General features: G+C 41.9%; 1 protein-coding gene across 1 annotated transcript in view; it reads right to left on the minus strand.

Moving 5' to 3' along the window:
• Positions 1–17,540, minus strand: part of NKAIN2 (sodium/potassium transporting ATPase interacting 2) — a 718,671-nt gene extending 701,131 nt beyond the window's left edge. Inside the window, exon 1 of the mRNA XM_042480285.1 lies at positions 17,302–17,540. Within this exon, the coding sequence (XP_042336219.1) occupies positions 17,302–17,355 (54 nt within the window). The 5' untranslated portion in view covers positions 17,356–17,540. The remainder of the gene's footprint in view (positions 1–17,301) is intronic.
• Between the last annotated feature and the right edge of the window lie 3,504 nt (positions 17,541–21,044).

Below are 21,044 nucleotides of genomic sequence, written 5' to 3' on the forward strand. Positions count from 1 at the left end.
GTATTACTTGTGAGACTCTTAAAAAACTAGACTGTTTAATATATTAAATGCCATGTAAAATGAAGAGATTTATTTGCTTATGCTACTTTTTCCCTGATAATTCTTTCTCTCATATGTTCTATTTTCTAACAGTGAAACTAATACAATCATTTTCATCTTGTTTACTAATTTTCTCATAAAGCAATCAGGAAATATTTTTCAACCTAGTTTCAGCAATGTACTGTATTTTCCGGCATATTAGACGACTGGGTGTATAAGACAACCCCAAACTTTTCGCCGGCTCCCCAGGCAAAGACTGCCTCACGTGCAGGCAGCGCCCTGGCCTACTATATGCCGAGTTAAAGAGGCCTGGTGCCTACAGGCGCCAGTTTCAGGGGGGCTCTGAAGGCCTGGAAGCTGGGAGGAGACCGGAGGAGAACGCACCAGACCACAGGGCTCTCTCCTGAAGGCTCCAGTTTGCTCCCTCACCGCGAGAGAAGAAGCCCCACCTCTGGGCAATGGCTCTCTGCGACTGCGAGGGAGGGAGGCAGAACTTGGTGCCTGAGAAGGGAGTGCGCCAGGCCCTTCCCCGCCGGGCCTCCTCTTCCTCTTCCTCCTCTCCCTCCACAGTCGCCCCTGCTTCTGCTTCAGCCTCCGCTGAAACGGCCAATCACCTGCTCCTGCCTGCAGGACCGCAGCCGCCAGCCCACTTCCTCAGTCAGGATCCCCTTCTTCGCCACCCTCTCCGTGCAAGCCCGCTCTCAAATGGCACCACTTCCCCCCCTTGGTTCCTATCCAGCTTCTTCCTCTTCCTCTAGGGGCTCCTCCTTTGGAGGCCTGGGAAGGCGGGAGCAGGCCGGGGCTTAACCCGGTGTATAAGACAAACCCTGACTTTTAAGCAGATTTTTGGGGGGCTAAAAAATCATCTTATACGCCGGAAAATATGGTATGCCTTTCGACCACTTTATTACAAAGATTTTTAAAAGTGTACTATGTTAGACTATGGCAGCCAAATTTAAGAGAGAGTCTCATCTTACATTAAAGGACCTATTCACATGGTGAAAATAATCCAGGATGAAATTAATCCCTGTTGTTTACACACACACACACACACACACACACACACATGAATGCACCTGATTCAGTTTTGATGGGGGCTACCAAAAAGCCCACTTAATCTGGGATATTTGATACCAGAACTTTTCCTGAGGGTTTTTTTTTTTTAAGATTGCATCATTGGCAGTGTGAATAACAATGTGAACAGATCCAGAACTCGGCATACTTTGAACACATTCTGAATACATTCACATTGTTGACTTGTTGGCAGGGCAAGGCTCCTCCCAGCCAGCTTTATGAAGAGATGCTCCTCTTCCCCTGCACATCTGTTGCTACAAGTGGTTGCTAGGGGCTTCCTGGGAGGCAAGTAGTGTGTTCCCCCGACCCAGAATGTGTGAGTGAGGTTGTTTGCATCCTTCCAATACAAAAAATGACATGTGAATGACTTCAAAAACTAACAAATTTATTATGCTATCAGCCCCTACTAATATATGATTCTACAGCAATCTACCAACTTTTTTATTTTCTGTTCTGTATCCAATTCTTGATTAGGTGGGCACTGACATCTGTACTCATTCAAGCAGAAAAAAGCAGGCAGAACATGTTGCACTGGTATTGCTGATTTATGAATTAAATATAAAACCAGCCATAAAACTTTATTGAACCTTGCTCATAAATCTACACGAATAAAGCCAACCTGTTATGAGACAATTAAAGATTTCACTGTGAAATCATTGCCTTTACTGTACATTTAGTCATAACAATTCATGATCAAATTGGGGGAAATCATCTGTTTACATGAAAGTAGTCCAGAGGGCTAACAAAGTACAAATTTAACATCCTTTCATTAAGACAGTTTATTTTACTGAACTAAGTCTATGCTTAGATACAACAGGCCCCTTTATACAACTTTTGGTTGTAGTGTGGTTACACTGAACAGTTCAAGGCAAATTATACAGTAGCAGTGGAGCAATGACTACAGCCTATATCTTCTGCTACCATTCTGTTGGTCATTTCAATTCTCATAATTGAGATATATGTTCACCTTGAACAAGAAAGAATATGAACAGCAGTTGTACAGCTGAAGAGTATGCAAATATCAATCAATTAAGAAATAAGAACAAAATTTTAAATTAAGGTTACAAAACTATGCAAGATAGTTAACAAAACGATGAAAATGTGCCATTCATTACTAATACAAGGCTAGTTCTAGAAAGTGACACTGGGTGATTTTTGTTAAGTTCTATGACTATCACACCATGGAGTGCCACAAGATTTGATCCCATGGGGTTCCACTATGTGCAGCCACTGGTGAGATTATTAGGGGGGTTGGGTGCCATCAGTTTGCTGATGACACTCATTCTTCTTGTTACTGGAGTCATCTGGGGCTGTGCAAGGATTGGATACCATAATGGACCAAACAAGGAACCATTAACTGAAGTTTAATCTTGATAAGAAAAAGGATCTGTTGTTTGGTGGTTACACAAATTTCCTGTTTTAAAAAAAAAGCCCAAATTAATTTTCCTGAATGGAGGAAAAGAGATTCCACCTTAACATTAGGAAGAACCTCCTGACAGTAAAAGCTGTTTGACAATGGAATGCAATCCCTCAGAGAGTGGTGGAGTCTCCTTGTCTGGTTTTGAACAGAGGCTGGATGGCCATCTGTTGGGGCTGTTGTGATTGTGTATTTCTGCATGGCAGGATGTTGGACTGGATGGCCCTTGTCAATTCCAACTCGATGATTCTATGGTTCTATTCTAAGTCTGCTGTTAATAGTAACTAAAAGAACAGAAACTTTCACATTCTCATACAATGTGGAGAAAATTGCTGAAATTATACTTGGCTCTCCACATCTGTAGTTTTGACTTTTGTGCATTTGATAATTTGCAAATTTGATTAATATGTTAATTAATATGTTCTCTCTAGCAATCTCTAGCACAATTCTGTGAGAAGCTGACTACAGAGTTGCACTGGAGGACCTGAAATTCCTAGAAAGGTATTCTCGCAGGAAAAAAAATGGTAGTTTTTTATTTGTGTTTTTACACTTTTATGGGGGCCCTGTGCCCCTAGCCCCAGCAAATCTGGAGAGCCTATTGTATTTCTTCTTTCATGTGATAATAAAAAAATGAAGATTTACATCCCTTTGCAGTACACATACCTACAGAGAAATAAAGTCGATTGATCACTGAATACTGTGTCAGTAGTATCCATTCGTCAAGCTTAGGAACACCAGTCCAGGCTATACAAAACACCCAAGCCAGCAAGTGCAGCATGGTTGAGGGATTGCCTACTGCTCACCAGCATTTGCTTCCAAAGACATTGGCTTCACTCTGCATAAAGGTAAGGAAGGCCTTGCCAGGGATAGCATTAACAGAAAGCAATCACTCTTAAACTGAAGACAAAAAGAAAGAAAAAGGAATCCAGGTTATAACAAAGTATATTTTTATTTTCAAACATGTATGTTGCTCTGGAGAATTACTTTTTCATTCCAAAGCAGCAGCTACTGAACATTTTTTATTTCAAATATAGCTCTTCAGATGAAAAAAAGTGCAAAGGCATCCAACATTTTAGATTTCCTTCCTCCTCCACATGAAACTTGTTGAATTTCAATTGAATGAAATGAATCACTGTGACCTTTTAAAAGATTATTAGAAGACCACATTTTATCTTGATCAACAAAAACATTCCAAGAATTCAATGGAATGCATTCTTAACATACTGAAATTATTTATCCTCAAGTGTGAATATTGTTTCATAGCTGAGCTGTAAGGCTCTGGATAGTGGTGGTGTGGATCATAAACCAAGTTTCTAGTGCTCAGCCTCTAGTGCTATACCTTCTGAGCCATCAGGATTTGGGTTTCACATATAAGTCTAGAAATTTTAGTAAAAATAATTGGCCAAAAAACCCTGACTCAACTTACCCATGAGTCAATGTAAGTGCTGTATTTTAACTCCTATTTTAAAAAAGAGTCATTCCCTGATGAATGGCAAGAGCGTAATCTGTCCTGGAAGCAATGACCCCTTCTATTCTCTCATCCACCCAGCCTTTAGTATGAGCATAATTATGCTTGCTGGAATTTTGTTATGTGCCCTTAAGTTTTACTCTCAACTTATCCACAGGTCATATCAAAATCCTTAATTTTGGCCCTCCAACCAGCCCTCGACTTATACATGAAGTTAATTTATAGCTAAATATATAAGGTAATTTTGATCTCTTTACACAAAATTCTTTTCATAAACATCCAGTGGTCTTCAGTACTATATGGTGAAAATGTAGGTCAAAAGCAGAATTACAAGAAAGCTTTCTAACACCCTTGACAGCATATTATAGGCCTGTTACAGACAGGCCAAAATAAAGCTGCTTCGAGTCACTTTGGAGGTATGGTATTTCAATGATGCATGTGTCCTAAGAGTCCAAAAGCTGCACCAAAGCCACACTCCAGTTCTAAGGACTGGAATGCAGCTTTGATGCGGCTTTTGGACTCTTAGGACGCATGCATCATTGAAATACCATACCTCCAAAGTGACTCGAAGCAGCTTTATTTTGGCCTGTCTGTAACAGGCCATAGTCTCTTTTAAGAGACTATAAAGGGGTTCTGGAAAGAAAGCTCTTACCACAAGGGTTCTTAACCCATGGTCCATGAATGGGCTTCAGGGCAACTATGAACTGTGATTTTCTTTTATTCTGGATTTTGCTTCAAATCCCTTCCTACTACTGTAAAAATTTAATATGTATCTTTCCAGGTAGGAAGGTCCACATTTTTTTTATCAGACTGGTGTACAGGAGCCAAAAAAAGTTAAGATCTACTGCACTGTTTGGCAATAAAGTACCAGGAAAATATTGATCAACACATGCACCTTCCCTGTCACAATCGTCCTTGTTGAGATTTGAAGACAGAATGGTGTACAGTACAGTACTTTATTGTCAAATCACTGGTCCTCCTATGCTAGTGCTGCCTACTTTGTCTCCTGGCAACTCCCCAAGGACACAGCCAGTTATCTTTCCCAGTAACTACTATGCAAAATCCACAGCTCATCCTACAATCTTTCCCCTTTCAAAACTAGAGATGTCAGGGACTGAATTCAGGATCATTTACATTTGGAATGCCTTCTTTTCCGCTGATTTTATTTTACCACAGTTCAATATGAAAAAGAGCAGAGTGATGAAACAGTAAATAGTATGGTTTTAGCAGATATAGAATACAGTGCATGCACAATTTTTATCCAGAACCTTCACAGAGTCATAAACTGATAAAAATTTCTCATAACTTATGGATGAAATTAAATCAATAAATTATTTAAGATGCGTAAATATGATGCATGTGAAAATAGTTCTATTCACAGTCTGTGTTTACTTTTTAGTGAATACAAATATAGACAATCTTTCCAGCCAGAGATCAAAAATAATGTTCCAATATTACCATGGCAAAGTTTGAATAAAATCTTCAAAACCAATTCCTAGGAGATTTTCCCTTTCCTCGTTTGGTAACGAGTAAACTAGTAAAACAGCAGTTAGTGTAGTCGGTTGCTTGGAGGAAAATGAATATGGAAAATAAAGTTAAATGGCTGGTTATTTAGGCTACCCACAACTTTTTTTTCTTTTCCTGGACAGATAGCATTTAATTTTATCAAATACACTGTAAAGCCTATAGCTATCATGTTGGATCTTATCACTTGATAGCAGTCATGTTGCATTTTATAAAACAACACAAAACCCAATAAAACAATACAACATAAAGAATTAAAGCATAATTAAAAGCCAGAAAAACATGATTGAATGTCATTTATATTTTCCCTGGCATCATTTTCATAAGTAAGGATATTGTCTGAAAAGAGTCAAGCCTTTTCTAAGTTGAAAAGAAGGTTCTGCTATACATATGTACATCCATGTACAGATGTATACACACTTGCACACACTCATTTGTTGACAGAATCCAGGAATCAGAAGTAAAACCTAAACCAAACCATATACCTGTATGTCAGCACTTGAAATGTCACAAATAGGTTTCAATGTGCAAAACTATAATTTTAAATATAGAAACTGATTTCTTCAACTTAAAATAAATAGGAATTAACAACAAAAACAAAAACAGAGTTATCATTGAGTACATTCATTAACACTGGTTCATAAAAAACAGAAACTGAATACATTTTTAATTTAAACTAACTGTTTAATAAACTTCATTCACTGGAATGTTAATAAACCACTTAAGCTTAGATTCAAAGAGCTATAGTAAATTCAATGATAAAATGTGTGTTTTTAAAAACCACCGACAGGACAGTCTCCCATATAGGACAAAAATGTTCTTGAGAAAGAGAAGCTCACCTCCCTGGGCACATAGAATTAGCTGCATGGATCTTTGAACTTTGGCCTAGGTCCATTTTTAAAAGATGCCTTGCCACATATATAAGCACATGTAAGCTTTGGAAACTAGATCCAGAAAACCTGACTGTTAACCTGCCTTTTTAGCTTTGTCACTCTCCTTTTAAACTGAGTTCCGAGGGGAAGGGAGACAATATTAAGGAAGGCGAAAGGGATGGCGAAAATAGTCAAACTGACATAGAGGAAACAAGAAAAAAAGTGCAAGGACCCAACAGTGGGAGGCAAAAAAACTTGCACAGGCAGCAAGTAAAAGGAAACTATGGTCTGTGATGTCTCTACACTAATGCACAGAGCATGGGAAATAAGCAAGATGAACTCGAACTCCTAGTACAACAAAGCAAATATGATATAATAGGCATCACTGAAACCTGGTGGGATGAGTCTCATGATTGGAATGTGGAAATAGAGGGGTATAACCTTTTAAAGAGAAATAGGCCAAACAAGAAAGGAGGAGGAATAGCACTATATGTCAGAGATATTTACACCAGTGAAGAGATCCAGGACATCAATCATGGAAGCCAGGTGGAGAGCATCTGGGTAAAAATTAAAGGGGAGGGAAACAACAAGGATGTTACGGTGGGAGTCTACTACAGACCCCCAAGTCAGACTGAGGAACTGGATGATATCTTTCTAGAACAGATGACCACACAGTCAGAAAAGAGAGATGTAGTAGTGATGGGCGACTTCAACTATCCTGATATTTGTTGGAAGTCAAACTCAGCAAAATCCTCAAGGCCTAGCAAATTCCTCACTTGCCTGGAAGACAATTTCATGGTCCAAAAGGTGGAAGACGCAACAAGGGGGTCAGCTATTTTGGATCTGATCCTAACCAACAAGGATGACTTGGTTAATGGGGTGCAAGTGGTGGGATCATTAGGTGGAAGTGACCATGTTCTCCTGGAGTTTGTAATACAGTGGAAAGGAGAAGCCAGGCAGAGTCAGACACGCATCCTAGACTTTAGGAGAGCGGATTTCAGTAAACTTAGAGAAGTATTGAGGGCAATTCCATGGTCAGAAATACTAAAAGATAAAGGAGTTCAGGACGGATGGGACTTTCTCAAAAGGGAGATACTGAAGGCACAATTTCAAACAGTTCCAGTGAGAAAGAAAAACGGGAGGTGTCTCAAGAAACCAGGATGGATGACTAAGGAACTTTCAACCGAGCTAAGTTTTAAACGGAACATGTATAAGAAATTGAAAAAGGGGGAAATCACAAAAAAGGAATTCAAAGAAATAGCAGGCATGTGTAGGGGTAAAGTCAGAAAAGCTAAAGCACAGAATGAACTCAGGCTTGCTAGAGAGGTTAAGAACAATAAAAAGGGCTTTTTTGGATATGTCCGCAGCAAAAGGAAGAAGAAGGAAACGGTAGGGCCACTGCGTGGAGAAGATGGCAAAATGCTAACAGAAGACAGAGAAAAGGCAGAATTACTCAACACCTTCTTTGCCTCAGTCTTCTCAGAAAAGGCAAAGGGTGCTCAACCTGAGGATAATGGAGCAGAGGACAGGATAGAGGCATTTCAGTACAGAATAAGTAAAGAGATAGTAGAGGAACACCTTATTAATCTAAATGAATTTAAGTCTCCGGGACCAGATGAACTCCATCCAAGGGTATTAAAAGAACTGGCAAATGTAATATCAGAGCCATTGGCAATAATCTTTGAAAACTCCTGGAAAACAGGAGAGATCCCAGCAGACTGGCGGAGGGCAAACGTTGTCCCCATCTTCAAAAAGGGGAAAAAAGAGGATCCCAATAATTATCATCCAGTTAGTCTGACATCAGTACTAGGAAAGATTCTGGAGCAGATCATTAAACAGAGAGTCTGTGAACATCTAGAAGGCAATGCCATAATCACAAAAAGTCAACATGGGTTTCAGAGAAACAAGTCATGCCAGACAAACCTGATCTCTTTCTTTGATAAAATTACCAGCTTGGTAGATGAAGGGAATGCTGTGGATATAGTATATCTTGATTTCAGTAAGGCCTTTGACAAAGTTCCCCATGACATTCTTGCAAACAAGCTTGTAAAATGTGGGCTAGACAAAGGAACTGTTAAATGGATCTGTAATTGGTTGACCGGCCGAACCCAAAGGGTGCTCAACAATGGCTCCTTTTCATCCTGGAGAAAAGTGACCAGTGGGGTCCCACAGGGCTCTGTCCTGGGCCCAGTGCTATTCAACATCTTTATCAATGACCTGGATGACAGAATTGGGAGCATACTTATCAAATTTGCAGATGATACCAAATTAGGGGGAATAGCTAATACCCCAGAGGACAGGATCAAGATTCAAAATGACCTGAATAGACTAGAAAGCTGGGCCAAAGCTAACAAAATGAAATTCAACACAGAGAAATGTAAGGTATTGCACTTAGGGCGGAAAAATAAAATGCACAGATATAGGATGGGTGACACCTGGCTGAATGAAACTACGTGTGAAAGGGATCTAGGAGTCCAAGTAGACCACAAGTTGAACATGAGTGAACAGTGTGATGCGGCAGCTAAAAAGGCCAATGCTATTTTAGGCTGCATCAATAGAAGTATAGTGTCTAGATCAAGAGAAGTAATAGTGCCACTGTATTCTGCTCTGGTCAGGCCCCACCTAGAATATTGTGTCCAGTTCTGGGCGCCACAATTCAGAAAGGACATTGAGAAACTGGAGCGTGTCCAAAGGAGGGCAACAAAAATGGTGAAAGGTCTGGAAACCATGCCCTATGAGGAACGACTTAGGGAGCTGGGGATGTTTAGCCTGGAGAAAAGAAGGTTAAGAGGTGATATGATCGCCCTGTTTAAATATTTGAAGGGATGTCATATTGAAGAGGGAGCAAGCTTGTTTTCTGCTGCTCCAGAGAACAGGACCCGGAACAATGGATGCAAGCTGCAGGAAAAGAGATTCCACCTGAACATTAGGAGGAACTTCCTGACAGTTAGGGCTGTTCGATAGTGGATTGCACTCCCTCGGAGGGTGATAGAGTCTCCTTCCTTGGAGGTCTTTAAACAGAGGCTGGATGGCCATCTGTCAGGGATGCTTTGATTTGGATTTCCTGCATGGCAGCGGGTTGGACTGGATGGCCCTAGTGGTCTCTTCCAACTCTATGATTCTATGATTCTATGATTCTATGTACCTAATTTGACCATGGCTCCCAAGCCTAAAAGTACCATATGGAACCCAGTTTAACTCTTAAATTATGTTTGACACTTAATTGTCTACAGAAATGAATGACGACAGGCTGTACAATCTTTTATTGGTTAAATAATAATGGGTTATAATACCCCACAGAATCTTTCCATCAGAATTTCTTTCAGAATCATAAAGACAGCACAACCTCTTCCTGTTAGACACATTATTTTGACTCTTACAGCTTGCCTACATGAGTTATTTACTTCAAATCCCCCCCCCCCCCCCCCCCCCTGCGGTTTCCTGTTTACATATTGTAGGGTCAAAACCCGAACTGGGTATGGATTGTCTTCACAAAGTTCACACCTGATTTTGTGTTTCCTCCCCTTAACTCTGAGGTTCTCTTTGCAGCGATAATGGGTGACTGCCTTGCCACATTATTCTTGTGAGCTGCCCAGTGCCACCGCTGTGGGCACATGTCACTCTTAGGCCAGAATGCAGTGCTAAGCATTGATAACATGGCGAGGTGCCTTGTTGTGACCTCAACGGCAGCACCAGATGACAAACAGGTATCACATGGGAAGGCATCCACCGCTGTTGCTGTAGAGAGAGAACAGGTAAAGGGGGGGAATTCAGCACCAGAATACTTTGGGGGCAGCTCAGAGTACTCTGACCAGTGAAGACAAGCCCAACAGACAAAGTTCCTTATCTGTTCCTTCCTCTGAAATATAACCTGTGTCACATGGTATTCATTGGCAGTCTCCCATTAAAGTACTAACCATAGCTAACACTGCTTAGCTTCCAAGTATCAGACAGCATCTGGTGCCTCTGGGGTATTTAGGCCACTATTCCACAGCCTTTGGTCCAATTCATTCATGCTGAAGAATCAAGTGATAATGCTTCTCCTGGGCTATCAGTGCTTCACATTGTTGATGAACATAGGTCCAAAACACTGCAGAAATAATCCAGTTTCAGACCTCTTTAACTGCCCTAGCTCAATGCTAGGGAATACTGGGAACTGTATAGTTATGTGAGTCATTTAGCCTTCTCTGTCAGAGAGGTCTGGTGTCACAATAAACTGAAATTCCCAGAATTCCCTAGCACCGAGTCAGGACACTTAAAGCAGTCTCAAAATGGATAATTTCTGCAGTGTGTTTTGGACCATAGACACATTTCTGGAAACTGCTGTTAGAGAAAGCAATTTAAAGACTACAAAAGAGCCAATATAAAGGAGAAACCAACAAACTGTTGAGTCAATTAAATCAATTAACCTGTGCCTTTTTCTCCTAAGGCTTCTTTAAAAAAAACAAGCAATAACTTTTAACTTGGCAAGAAACTTAATGTATTAAAAAAATTTCCCCATTGATAATGAAAACATAAACCATATTAGCTTTTGGAGCTCTCCAAGTAAAATCTTAAGAATTTAAGCTTTTTGTATGGATGTGTTAAGCTCTGCTTTTAAGTCTAATGCATTTAATAGTTATTAAAATGTTGTGTTTCATTTTAAGATGAACACAAAACAATAAGTTTGTTTTATTCCTTCCTCTATGGATTTACCCATATTTAGCACTGTAAATGCGTCAGATGTTCATTTTTTACACTTTATTCTCAAGATCATGAATTTCAGTGTCAACAACTCAACAAACAGGTTCTACTCTATTTTAAAGAAGAGGTATCCAAAGTCATGGAGCTATGAAAGGAAAGCTCCTTACAAAAGATGCAGACTCTGGATTACAATCCAGCACTATGTTTTTTTTCAGCACCAGATGATGACCTATTTATTTTGGGCTTAAAGATTGTTAAAATCTTGTAAAGCTTTTAAAATTCCTTGCATTGACATTATCTCTTCTTGTCAGTTTTCTTAGCACTGATATTATCTCCTGCTGTGATTTCTATTTTGGTTTTATACTGTGAATGATTTTATTCTTTTTTGACTTCATGTTTTGCATTTTACTTCTTTGTTACTGTTCAAAATGTTGAGGGTAAACTGCCCAGAGAACTATTGGCTGCTCGATGGTATATAAATATTACAAGTAGAACATATATAAATAAGGGGAAAGTTTGAGAAAAGTTCCATCTCTCGGGAGCATTGGAAAAATGATAACTACAAAATTCACAGACTTTTCTTAGGAGTTTATCATATGAAGGAGGTCGAGTGTTTATCCTGTGAATATCCCAGACAAATCACGTAATTATGCAAAATGATTTCACATCACGACACACAAAACTCACCATTAAAGTGGTCACAAAGAAGCATTAACACTAATCTTTTTACTTTTCAGATTTCAGCAACATTGCATTTTCAATATCACTTTATTTGCCCAACTGCATGTGATAATTATTAGCGCAGTTACTTGCCTTATTACTTTATTTGAGGATGCTTTAAATGCGCTTTAATCTCTCTTTAATGCCGAAATTAGACCCAGTGTGATAAACTCCTTAGATAGTTAACACATCTTAGCAATTGTACAAGGCTGCATCAGTATGCTATAAAGAGTATATAACTGGTTCCACCATCACTGAGACATGGAAAAAGTTTCCCATGCGACCTATGACAATCACATTTCTTATATGAAAGAGACAATGAAACTCCGAATGCTATGCTTCACCATTAATGAAAATGCACATAAAGATTCTTTGCCCTTCAAGTCAAAATGGTTTATGTCATGAATCTTGCACAAATGGTTTCTAAGACATGCATGTCACATAAAGAATACAGTGCTGTGCTGGGTAGTTAAATATGTCACTGTTTTACAACATATGCAATACAGACAATTGAAAAACTGCAAAATATGAATACTAGTACTGTCTTCCCTGTTAATTAAATGTCTCTGACAATATCCTCAGATACCACCAGTGTCATATTGTACATGACAGCTTTTCTTTATGGGAAGTTACACGGCCTTAGCTTCAGCAGCAACAAAGAATGAGTCAATACCTCTAAGTGTTGGGCTAAATTAGTTTTATTTAAGTGAAAAGTTCTTCCTTCTATTGAATTAGTACTTTGTACTTTGCAGCTACAGTTGAAACAAGATTGATTACTGTTTTTGACCATTTAAACAACTAGTATCCATACAAGTCCAATTCTGTATTGTTTAATTGACTGGCAAGAGCCTCTTCTGCTACTTAATCTGAAACACTGTTACAAGAAATTACAGTCATATTGTTTAGGACAGCATAAACTTAAACCAAATCAGCTGCCACAACTTCGTCCAAAGAACACTGGGGCTGAATGAACTCGAATCCCTCAAAACACTTATTCCCAGGATTCACTGAAGAAAGTCATAACAAACTTGCATGAAAACCAGTGGGTAAGTAATTGTAATTAAAGCTCCAGTTCAAGTTACTAAGCATGTATTTATTTATAAGTGAGATAATGGATTCACAATAGGAATTCACAATAGGAATTGCAAGGAGAAAAGGGGCGGAGATTCTGTTGTCTATCATTTGGAAAGAATTCAGTCAATAGCACTGATTTTCTATGAAACCCATGCTTATGCCCAAGTACTGCAACATACATCAACCACATTGGTTATACTTCAAAGCTTCAACAAAGTTTCAAAAATGCAAGCAAGATAAATAGAATGTAATAAAAGTGGTAGAAAAGCAGTGATTTTCCCATGAGGCAACCATGAATCTATAGATGGTAACCTCCTTAAGATACTTTTCTTCTCCTTCCTCCACCCCAATGTACTCTAATGAATGTTGGGACTAGATCATGCTGAGAGGACCAATATATGTTCAGCGTATCTCATTCAGGTGTTTGCCAAACACAAGACAACTAAAAAGAAATATTGTTTAATTAATTGCATGTTTAATAACTAGATATTTGATTATGGGAATATCAAGTAGTCTATTATTCTCAGTTGAAGTGATGAGGTAAAACAAATGATAATATTTAATATTCCATCTTAGTCCACAATACTAACTCTCAAGAGTCAGCCGTTCATTTTAACAGAAAAATGAAGTGGTATTTAGGAATCATTTTGATGTAATGATTTAATAAATACTATCTGCCAGATAACCTTATTGTCTATTATTTTTAATATACGTTTAAAGGAGGGAAAAATAGTCAGAAGTGGTTTTCAATGGTATGAATGAAAGCAAAGCTGCAGGTGTGTTAATAAGAAAGTGAAAAAAGAGACAATATGTGACCAAGACAAGTAGTCACATTTTTCTTTTATTTGTAGAACATAGCTGTTTTCCTTTTATTACCCCGTCAAAGGGAGACAGATTTAAAAACCTTTTGTCCTGTCTGTTGTGTATTTCAATTGTCATCCCATACTTTTGTTGAAAAAACAAACAATATTTTGATTCCATTCCATCATCGACTGCTATTCTGTACAGACACACTGACCTCAATAAGACATTTGTCTCAGAAAATGTGCATGACTGCTGCCATAAATCCCTGTCTTTTAAGATTATCATATTATTTTTGATAAAGCTATTTTTAATTTAGATATCAATTCTGGAAGGTATTTGTTTTCATAAGAGAATGAAATTAATGCATTGCAATAATAGTCAGCAATAGGTATACTCTGAATAATCTAGCAGAATCTCCACACTCACCCCTAGAAATACAAACTCCATACAAGCTATTCAATAAGAGATGAACTGGCTTTTGTCAGCCCAGATGCTGAGAAGAGCTGTAGGCAAGGCCCATCATACCAAACAGATCCATGAGACTGCCACCTCCTATAAACATTAAGGGCTATTCCACACATCCATAAAATTCCACACACCCATAAAAATTAAGGGCTATCCCACAGTAATCCAAGAATTGCTACAAACCATATCTTCAACAAGAAACTGCAGACAATCATGGCTCTACAATTAGTAGAACTCTCTATCGTGAGCTTCTCTCATTCTCATTCTACATTCTAAGGTATAAGGATATATATTGCAGCAGCTCTAACTTCTCTTAACATCACCAGTAATAAACATATTATAGGTGGAATCTCTCTTATCCAAAATGCTTGGGACCAGAAGTGTTTTTGATTTTGGATTCCTCCCCCCTCCCGCCCCACCCCGCCCCACCCCAGATTTCAGAATATTTGCATATACATAATGAAATACCTTGGGTATGGAACACAAGTTTAAACATTAATTCATTTATGTTTCATATACACATATTATACACACAGCATGAAGGTAATTATATTTCAATAATCCTGTGCAAGAAACAAAGCACACTGTGTACTTTAAGTACACGTAACAGATGGAAAACAAATGTATCACCATTTCAGTTACCCATACGAACAGGTTTTGATTTTGGAGTATGTTGCATTTCAGAATTCCAGATAATGGGTATTCAACCTGTGGTTAACAGCTATCCCAGTCCAATTTATACGTAGCATCTTACACAGATCATCCACACTGAAACCTCCCCCTACTGCTGAGACAACTGAAGAATGAACATTCAAAAGGTAACACAGAAGGAGGGAAATTTGGGGACAAAATCTCCACTGAGAGGCAACTGCATTTCACAACTCCTGCAGATGCAGCACTGCTGTGATCAGTTTTATTCAGTTCAAAAGGAATGTTCCCCAGTAATTGTGTCAATGTTCATGAAGTCTTCTTCAATACTCTGATGTACAGTATCTGTTATGTATATATCTGGCTTGCATTAGGACATAGTCAAAGCACACAGACTGTCACCATGTCCTGCAGTTTATTTCATGTAAGACTGATTCAAATCCCTTCATGGATCAGTGCCTTACAATATATACACCTGACTTATTCTAGTATCCAACTGAGTTGAAGTCATAACAGCAAGGCATATTTCACAAGCTCCAACAATAGCTTACTTCCACTCACACGCTCAGTCCTAAAACCTGCACTCCTTCACAAAGACTAAGGAAAGTATAGCTATATCTATATCTTTGTACTGCTTCCCATTTCTCTCCCAAGCTACTATGAAAATGAAAAACCACTGGAAATGCTTGTGGTTATCATTACATACGGAGATATTCCTAGGTTGGGCCAACAAAACAAGGGACACAAACCACATAAATTGCAATGTCAGACACCGGGCCAAGTAACAAAGGAGAGCTGCTGCCCTCATCAAACCTTGCTTGCTTGCAAGGCTCACAGGAGCATCTAGTTAAAATGTAGGACCAGATTTATCCTTGGCCTGACCCAGCACTCTAATATTTTGGCATAGCAAATGCAAAACTATTGTTCTGTATAGCCCCTTTTTTAAAAATCCAAAAAGTTCAGTAATACATGTTATAAAGATCTTGTAAACAACTCATGCTCTAGACAGTCCATTTATTGCAGACCTTAGTTGATTTTCTTTCCTTCAAAGAGAACGAACATAAATAAATGAAAGAGAGATGAGCAGATAGCTCTGTGAAGGACAGAATTTAGACAGGCAGAATACTTCCAACTTCATAAACAGAGAAAAAGATAATGGATCCATTGAAACATTGAAAGAGATTGTATTAACAGGCAGGAAATCTTTCCCATTCACCGAACTCAGTCCCAGGCAGCTAGCTGTTCTTTTATACAGCCTCCTTATGCCCCTTTCTTTAGAAGAAATGTGTAGTACTTTGGTGACTGGAAAGATGTTTGGCCACTATTTCCAGGTTTCCTCTTCTCTCAAGGTTAACAGCTTTTAAACAGCTCGATTCTGGGACAGTCTATATCCACATGTAAGTCCCAATGAGATCAAACAGACTTTCTCCTGGAGAGGTATGGATGAGAATTGTACCTAAGAAACCAGTCCACAACATCTCCACCAAAGCTGATTTGCTGAAAACATATTCAGAAGTCTAGCAGCACCTTCCCTGTTGTGGCTGCATCCACACTGGAGAAATAACCTGGTTTGGCACTGCTTTAACTGCCTTGACTCAAAGCTATGGGATTCTGGGAGTTGGAGTTTGTTGTGGGACCCCGGTACTACAACAAACTCCAACTCCCAGAATTCCATAGCCTTGAGTCAAGGCAGTTAAAGCAATGACAAAACGGGTTATTTCTCCAGTGTGGATGCAGCTGGAACTGCACTATCCTTTCATCCTCCCTTTCTAGGCATTTAGCAAAACTCCAAGTGGTACCCAGTGACACAGACACTCCTGCAACAGATTTTCTCCTGAACATCTCATTCCTCAGGAGGTGGTCACCAAGAGTTTGCCTTGGAATCCCAGTACTTGATATTTCACCACGCCCTTTTGGAAAAGTGCTTAATTTCCATGCAGCCACCGCCTCTCCCTGACTCAGGAGCAGAGCATCAGTCCCTAACCCTGCCTAAAACCCTAGTCAATCAATCCCTTTCATTTAGGAAACCCAACTTCCAGCCTTCCTTCCTAAGGAAGAGGCAACCCCCTTCCCCTCAATCTCTCCAGCTGACTCCTCTCCCTATAACCTGGGGGTGAGCTGCCCTACTGCAAGCCCTCCCAGCCAGGTCCCTCTCTGCCTTGTTTACCTTCCTGAAGAAGGCAAACACTCTTGCAACTAGGGGCCTGGCAGCCAGGGGTCCTGCACGCGTTCGACTCAGCAGGCGTCCCATTCATTCAAGGGAGGGAGGGGGTCAACACAGACCAACTTCAAGGCAAAGAGTCCAGTTTCCAAGCCACCCCACAGCCCCTCTGCTTGGGATGTCCTCCTAGGAGATACATGGAATGCCCCTTGGCACACAACTCCTGCCCCAGAAAATGTTGCAACGAGGATCGCCCAAGAAGCCCTGAGCCCCATCTCGGGGCCCTTCATTCCCTGGCCCTCGTTCTTTCCCTGCCTTCTCGCCAGGCGAGGGCTGGCTCTGCCCGACTTACCAGTTGCATGCCACAGAGGAGGATCAGGGTGCACCTGCCGCTGCAATAGCCCATGGTTTCCGCCGCCGCCGCCGCCGCAGAGGCCGGCCCCGTCCAATCAGAGGCCGGCAGAGGCGAAGGGAACCCCGGCAGCCCTCGGGGCTCTCCTCCTCCAGACTCCAGCCCGACGAGGAGCCCCGGGCATTGGCCGCCGTCCCAGCCAGGAGCCGCCAGAGCCAGAGCCAGAGCCAGAGGACGGAGGAGGCTTCTTCACTCGCCCTGTTGTGCCAAGCGGCTCCCAGTTCGCGTCCTTCTCCCTCTCCCTCCTCCTCCTCCTCCTCCTCCTCCTGGAAGAGCCTCAGCAGCAAGGCGGGTGGGCAGGGGCTCCCCAAAGCCAACAGGAGGAGGAGGAGGAGGAGGAGCCCTGGTCCCCAAAGGCACCCGGCGCCGGCCTTTCCAAGTTTGGCCCCCGCTTGGGCTCAACCCTGGAGCCATCCGGGGGAGGGAGAAGATGGGGGGAGGGAGAAAGAGACAGACACCCAGCAGCAGAGGAGGAGGAGGGGGGGCACAGGAGGGCTCAGCTCATCCTGGCAGCGTGCTGCTGCTGCTGCTGCTGCTCCTGCTCCTCAGACAAGGCGAGCCTCCACCTCCTCCGCCTCAGAGCCTGGCCAGATTAGGCTCCCGCTCCTCCTGCTCCTCCTCCTGCTCCACTCCCCAGAATCCTCCTCCTCCTCCTCTTCCTCCTCCTCCTTTCCCCCCGTTGCCCCAGCTTCCTCAGCGCCTCCATTCAGCGGCAGCCGAGCCAGTCTTCCCAATGCAGCACAGCAACACCAGGAAGAGGAGGAGGAGGAGGAAGACTGCCCCCCCAGCATAGCAGGGGCTCTCTCTGTCTCAGCACGGAGGGCGACCGTCGAGAGGAAGGCGGGAAGGGCTCCCACTGGGGCTCGGCTCCAGCTAGACTTTGGGGGGAGGAGGAGGAGGAGGCATGAAGGGAGCCTCCAAGCTTGGCGGAGGCACCCTTTCTCTCCCTCTCCTCAATGGCTCGCCTGTAGCGTCGTCTTTCCGCCCCCAAAGCCCCCCTTTTAAGCCCCCCCGCCTCAGGAGAGCTGAAGCACCCCCCCAAAATGGGCTACAAAGGGCGGCAGGGGAGGACCAGGAGAAGAGGCTGGCACCTGCTGCCGCCCTCCCGCCTGCCTCCCCCCTCCGGCTGCTGCTTTGCTCGGCCTCCCCCCCCCTCAGCCCAGCTCAGGAGGAGGAGGAGAGGGGAGAAACAGGGCTGTCCTCCTTTCCCAGGGCACGTCCTCCATGCCAGCCTGCTTCTCTCCGGGAGGAATGCCAAAACCTCCTCCATTCGGGTTCTTAGCCGAGAAGCAGGGATTGGGCCTTTCCAGAGGTGTTTTGAGCTGTGTGTGTGTGTGTGTGTGTGTGTGGTCATGTCTTATGTGTGTGGGGGTCTGTGTGGCCCTCCGTTGTGGGCTGCCTGGTCCTCCTCGGTGGTTGTGAGGGTTCAACCTGGTGGTCCCTCTGTTCTGGAGGGAGCTGCAGCGGGAAAGGCGCAAAGAGCTCTCTGCTGCCGCCTGCTGGGCCTGGCTGGGAGCGACCACAGAAACTACCAAGGCTGCCTCTGTACTGCAGAAATAATCCGGTTTGACACCGCTTTAAGTGCCATGGCTCAATGCTATGGAATTCTGGAGAGAGTAGTTGGTTGTGGCACCAGAGCCCCCTACTTAGGGTCACTGCATAGCTTGGGAAAGTTACTTTTAGGGGGCAAGTGAGTGGACTACATCTCCTGGTGTACAAAAATGATGAGCACAGAAGATCCACAGGAGTTCATCCTAGATCAGGAGAAAACTGAAATTGTCAAAGAGTCCTCATACCTTGGTTTAAACGTTAATTAGCCATCGGGAAATTAGGAGGAGGCTGGGATTGGGAAGAGCAGCAATGACGGAGATAGACAAGATCCTAAAGAGCAAAGGCATAACTCTCTGAACACTAAAGTGAGGCTAGGCCAAGCCATTGTGTTCCCCATCACCATGTATGGATGTGAGAACTGGACCAGCAAGGGAAGCCGACAGAAGGAAACTAAACGCTTTTGAGATGTGGTGCTGGTTCACCTGAGGGTTGTCATAAGTCATCATACTACTCAAGCTGTAGAAGACTACTGAGGGTACCATGGTCAGTGAAGAAGAAGGGAAAAAAGAGTTCTTGAACAGAGCAAACCCAGACTATCTCTGGAAGCCAAGATGACTAAGAGCCTTATTGCATTATTAAACGAACTCAGCAGGCAAACAAAAAGATCTGTGGGTTTCTTTTTCTCCTTCTGCATCACTCTTGTTCTCTTCAGGTTGTAAAAGAGTGAGAGACCATTGTAAAAGCATCATTGTTGTCAAGAGGGACACTTTTACGGCCCTCTTCCATAGTTTTAGAACCAGAAGAGAATGAAGGAGAACAAGATCATGCACAGGGGGGGCGGGGGCATGCATCTTTTCATTTGCCTGCCAAGTTTATTTAATAATTTGATAAGGATTTAAATTGAGGCTGTCATATTTTGGCCATATCATGAGAAGGAACGACGCGCTGGAAAAGACAATACTACAAGGGGAGGCAGAAGGCAGTAATAAGAGAGTAAGAGTGCACACTAGATAAATAGACTCAATAGGGGTGGTTGCAGGGTCTTACAGGACCTAAGCATAGCAGTCGAGGACAGAGTGGCTTGGAGATGTTTCATCCACAAGCTCGACATGAGTTGGGGTCAATGCAAGGGCAGTTAACCACAACAACACCTCCTGGTAACATCTTAAGAAGCCTGGTCAGTGGTTGATTGTTCCTAGGGGTTCTCATCCCCTAAAATTGTAACTTACCAAAGCTCTGCTGTGCCACACAAAGTTCCTATTGATATTTTCAACCACAGCAGTCAAGTGGTATTTCCCCATGAGCTATGATAGCCTCTTCAAATTGTTAAACTTCAGGCTAGGCCAGTGGTTCTCAAATGGTGGGGTGGGACTCATGGGAGGGGAGACTTGGAAGCCCCAATCCCTCCTTGTCCTCCTGCTCTCAAACCTTTTAATGGGTAAAATTTATACCTGCATTGAGTAAAATATTGAATTTATTTAAATAAAACTGTTATAACTTGAACAATCCTTTTTCCTTTTAAAATGATAAAATATGAATATACATGGATGTGCAAATGAAAACGTACACACTAAATAAACAAAATATTTTTATTCATATAATACATGGAGTGGGAGGGGCATGATGTCCACATGTAGTGTCACCATAAGTCTACAGGTGATGCATTCCTCTACAGATAAGATCTTTCAGAGTCAAATGGAGTATTAATTGTCATTGTTTTAAAGGGTGCTGGGAAGGTTTGATTAATAAATGGAAAACATTTCTTCCTCTCCTTCACCTCCTTCATCGTAAGCATTTCTTCCCCTGCACTTTCAATTTAAGATGAATAATCTGACAGCTACATGGAATCTCTCAGAGTTGGAGGACAGACCTACTAAATGTTGGTTCTCAACACCATTATCCCTCATCATTGGCTGCATAGCTCAGGGGAGATGGAAGCTGAAATTCAATAGTATCTGGACAGCCGGATATTCTCCTATCCCTGTTTTAGCTCACATGTTGGTAACAGGGAAGCACAAGATAGCTTGCCACAACATTATATCCAAACAGAAATATATAAAAGTAGTGCAACTCATCTGTGATGTTGATGCTGATTATGTAGCTTAGTTGCATGTTCAGTGTACCCTTGGTTT

This window comes from Sceloporus undulatus, chromosome 1, assembly GCF_019175285.1.
Source record: "Sceloporus undulatus isolate JIND9_A2432 ecotype Alabama chromosome 1, SceUnd_v1.1, whole genome shotgun sequence".
Lineage (NCBI taxonomy): Eukaryota > Metazoa > Chordata > Lepidosauria > Squamata > Phrynosomatidae > Sceloporus > Sceloporus undulatus.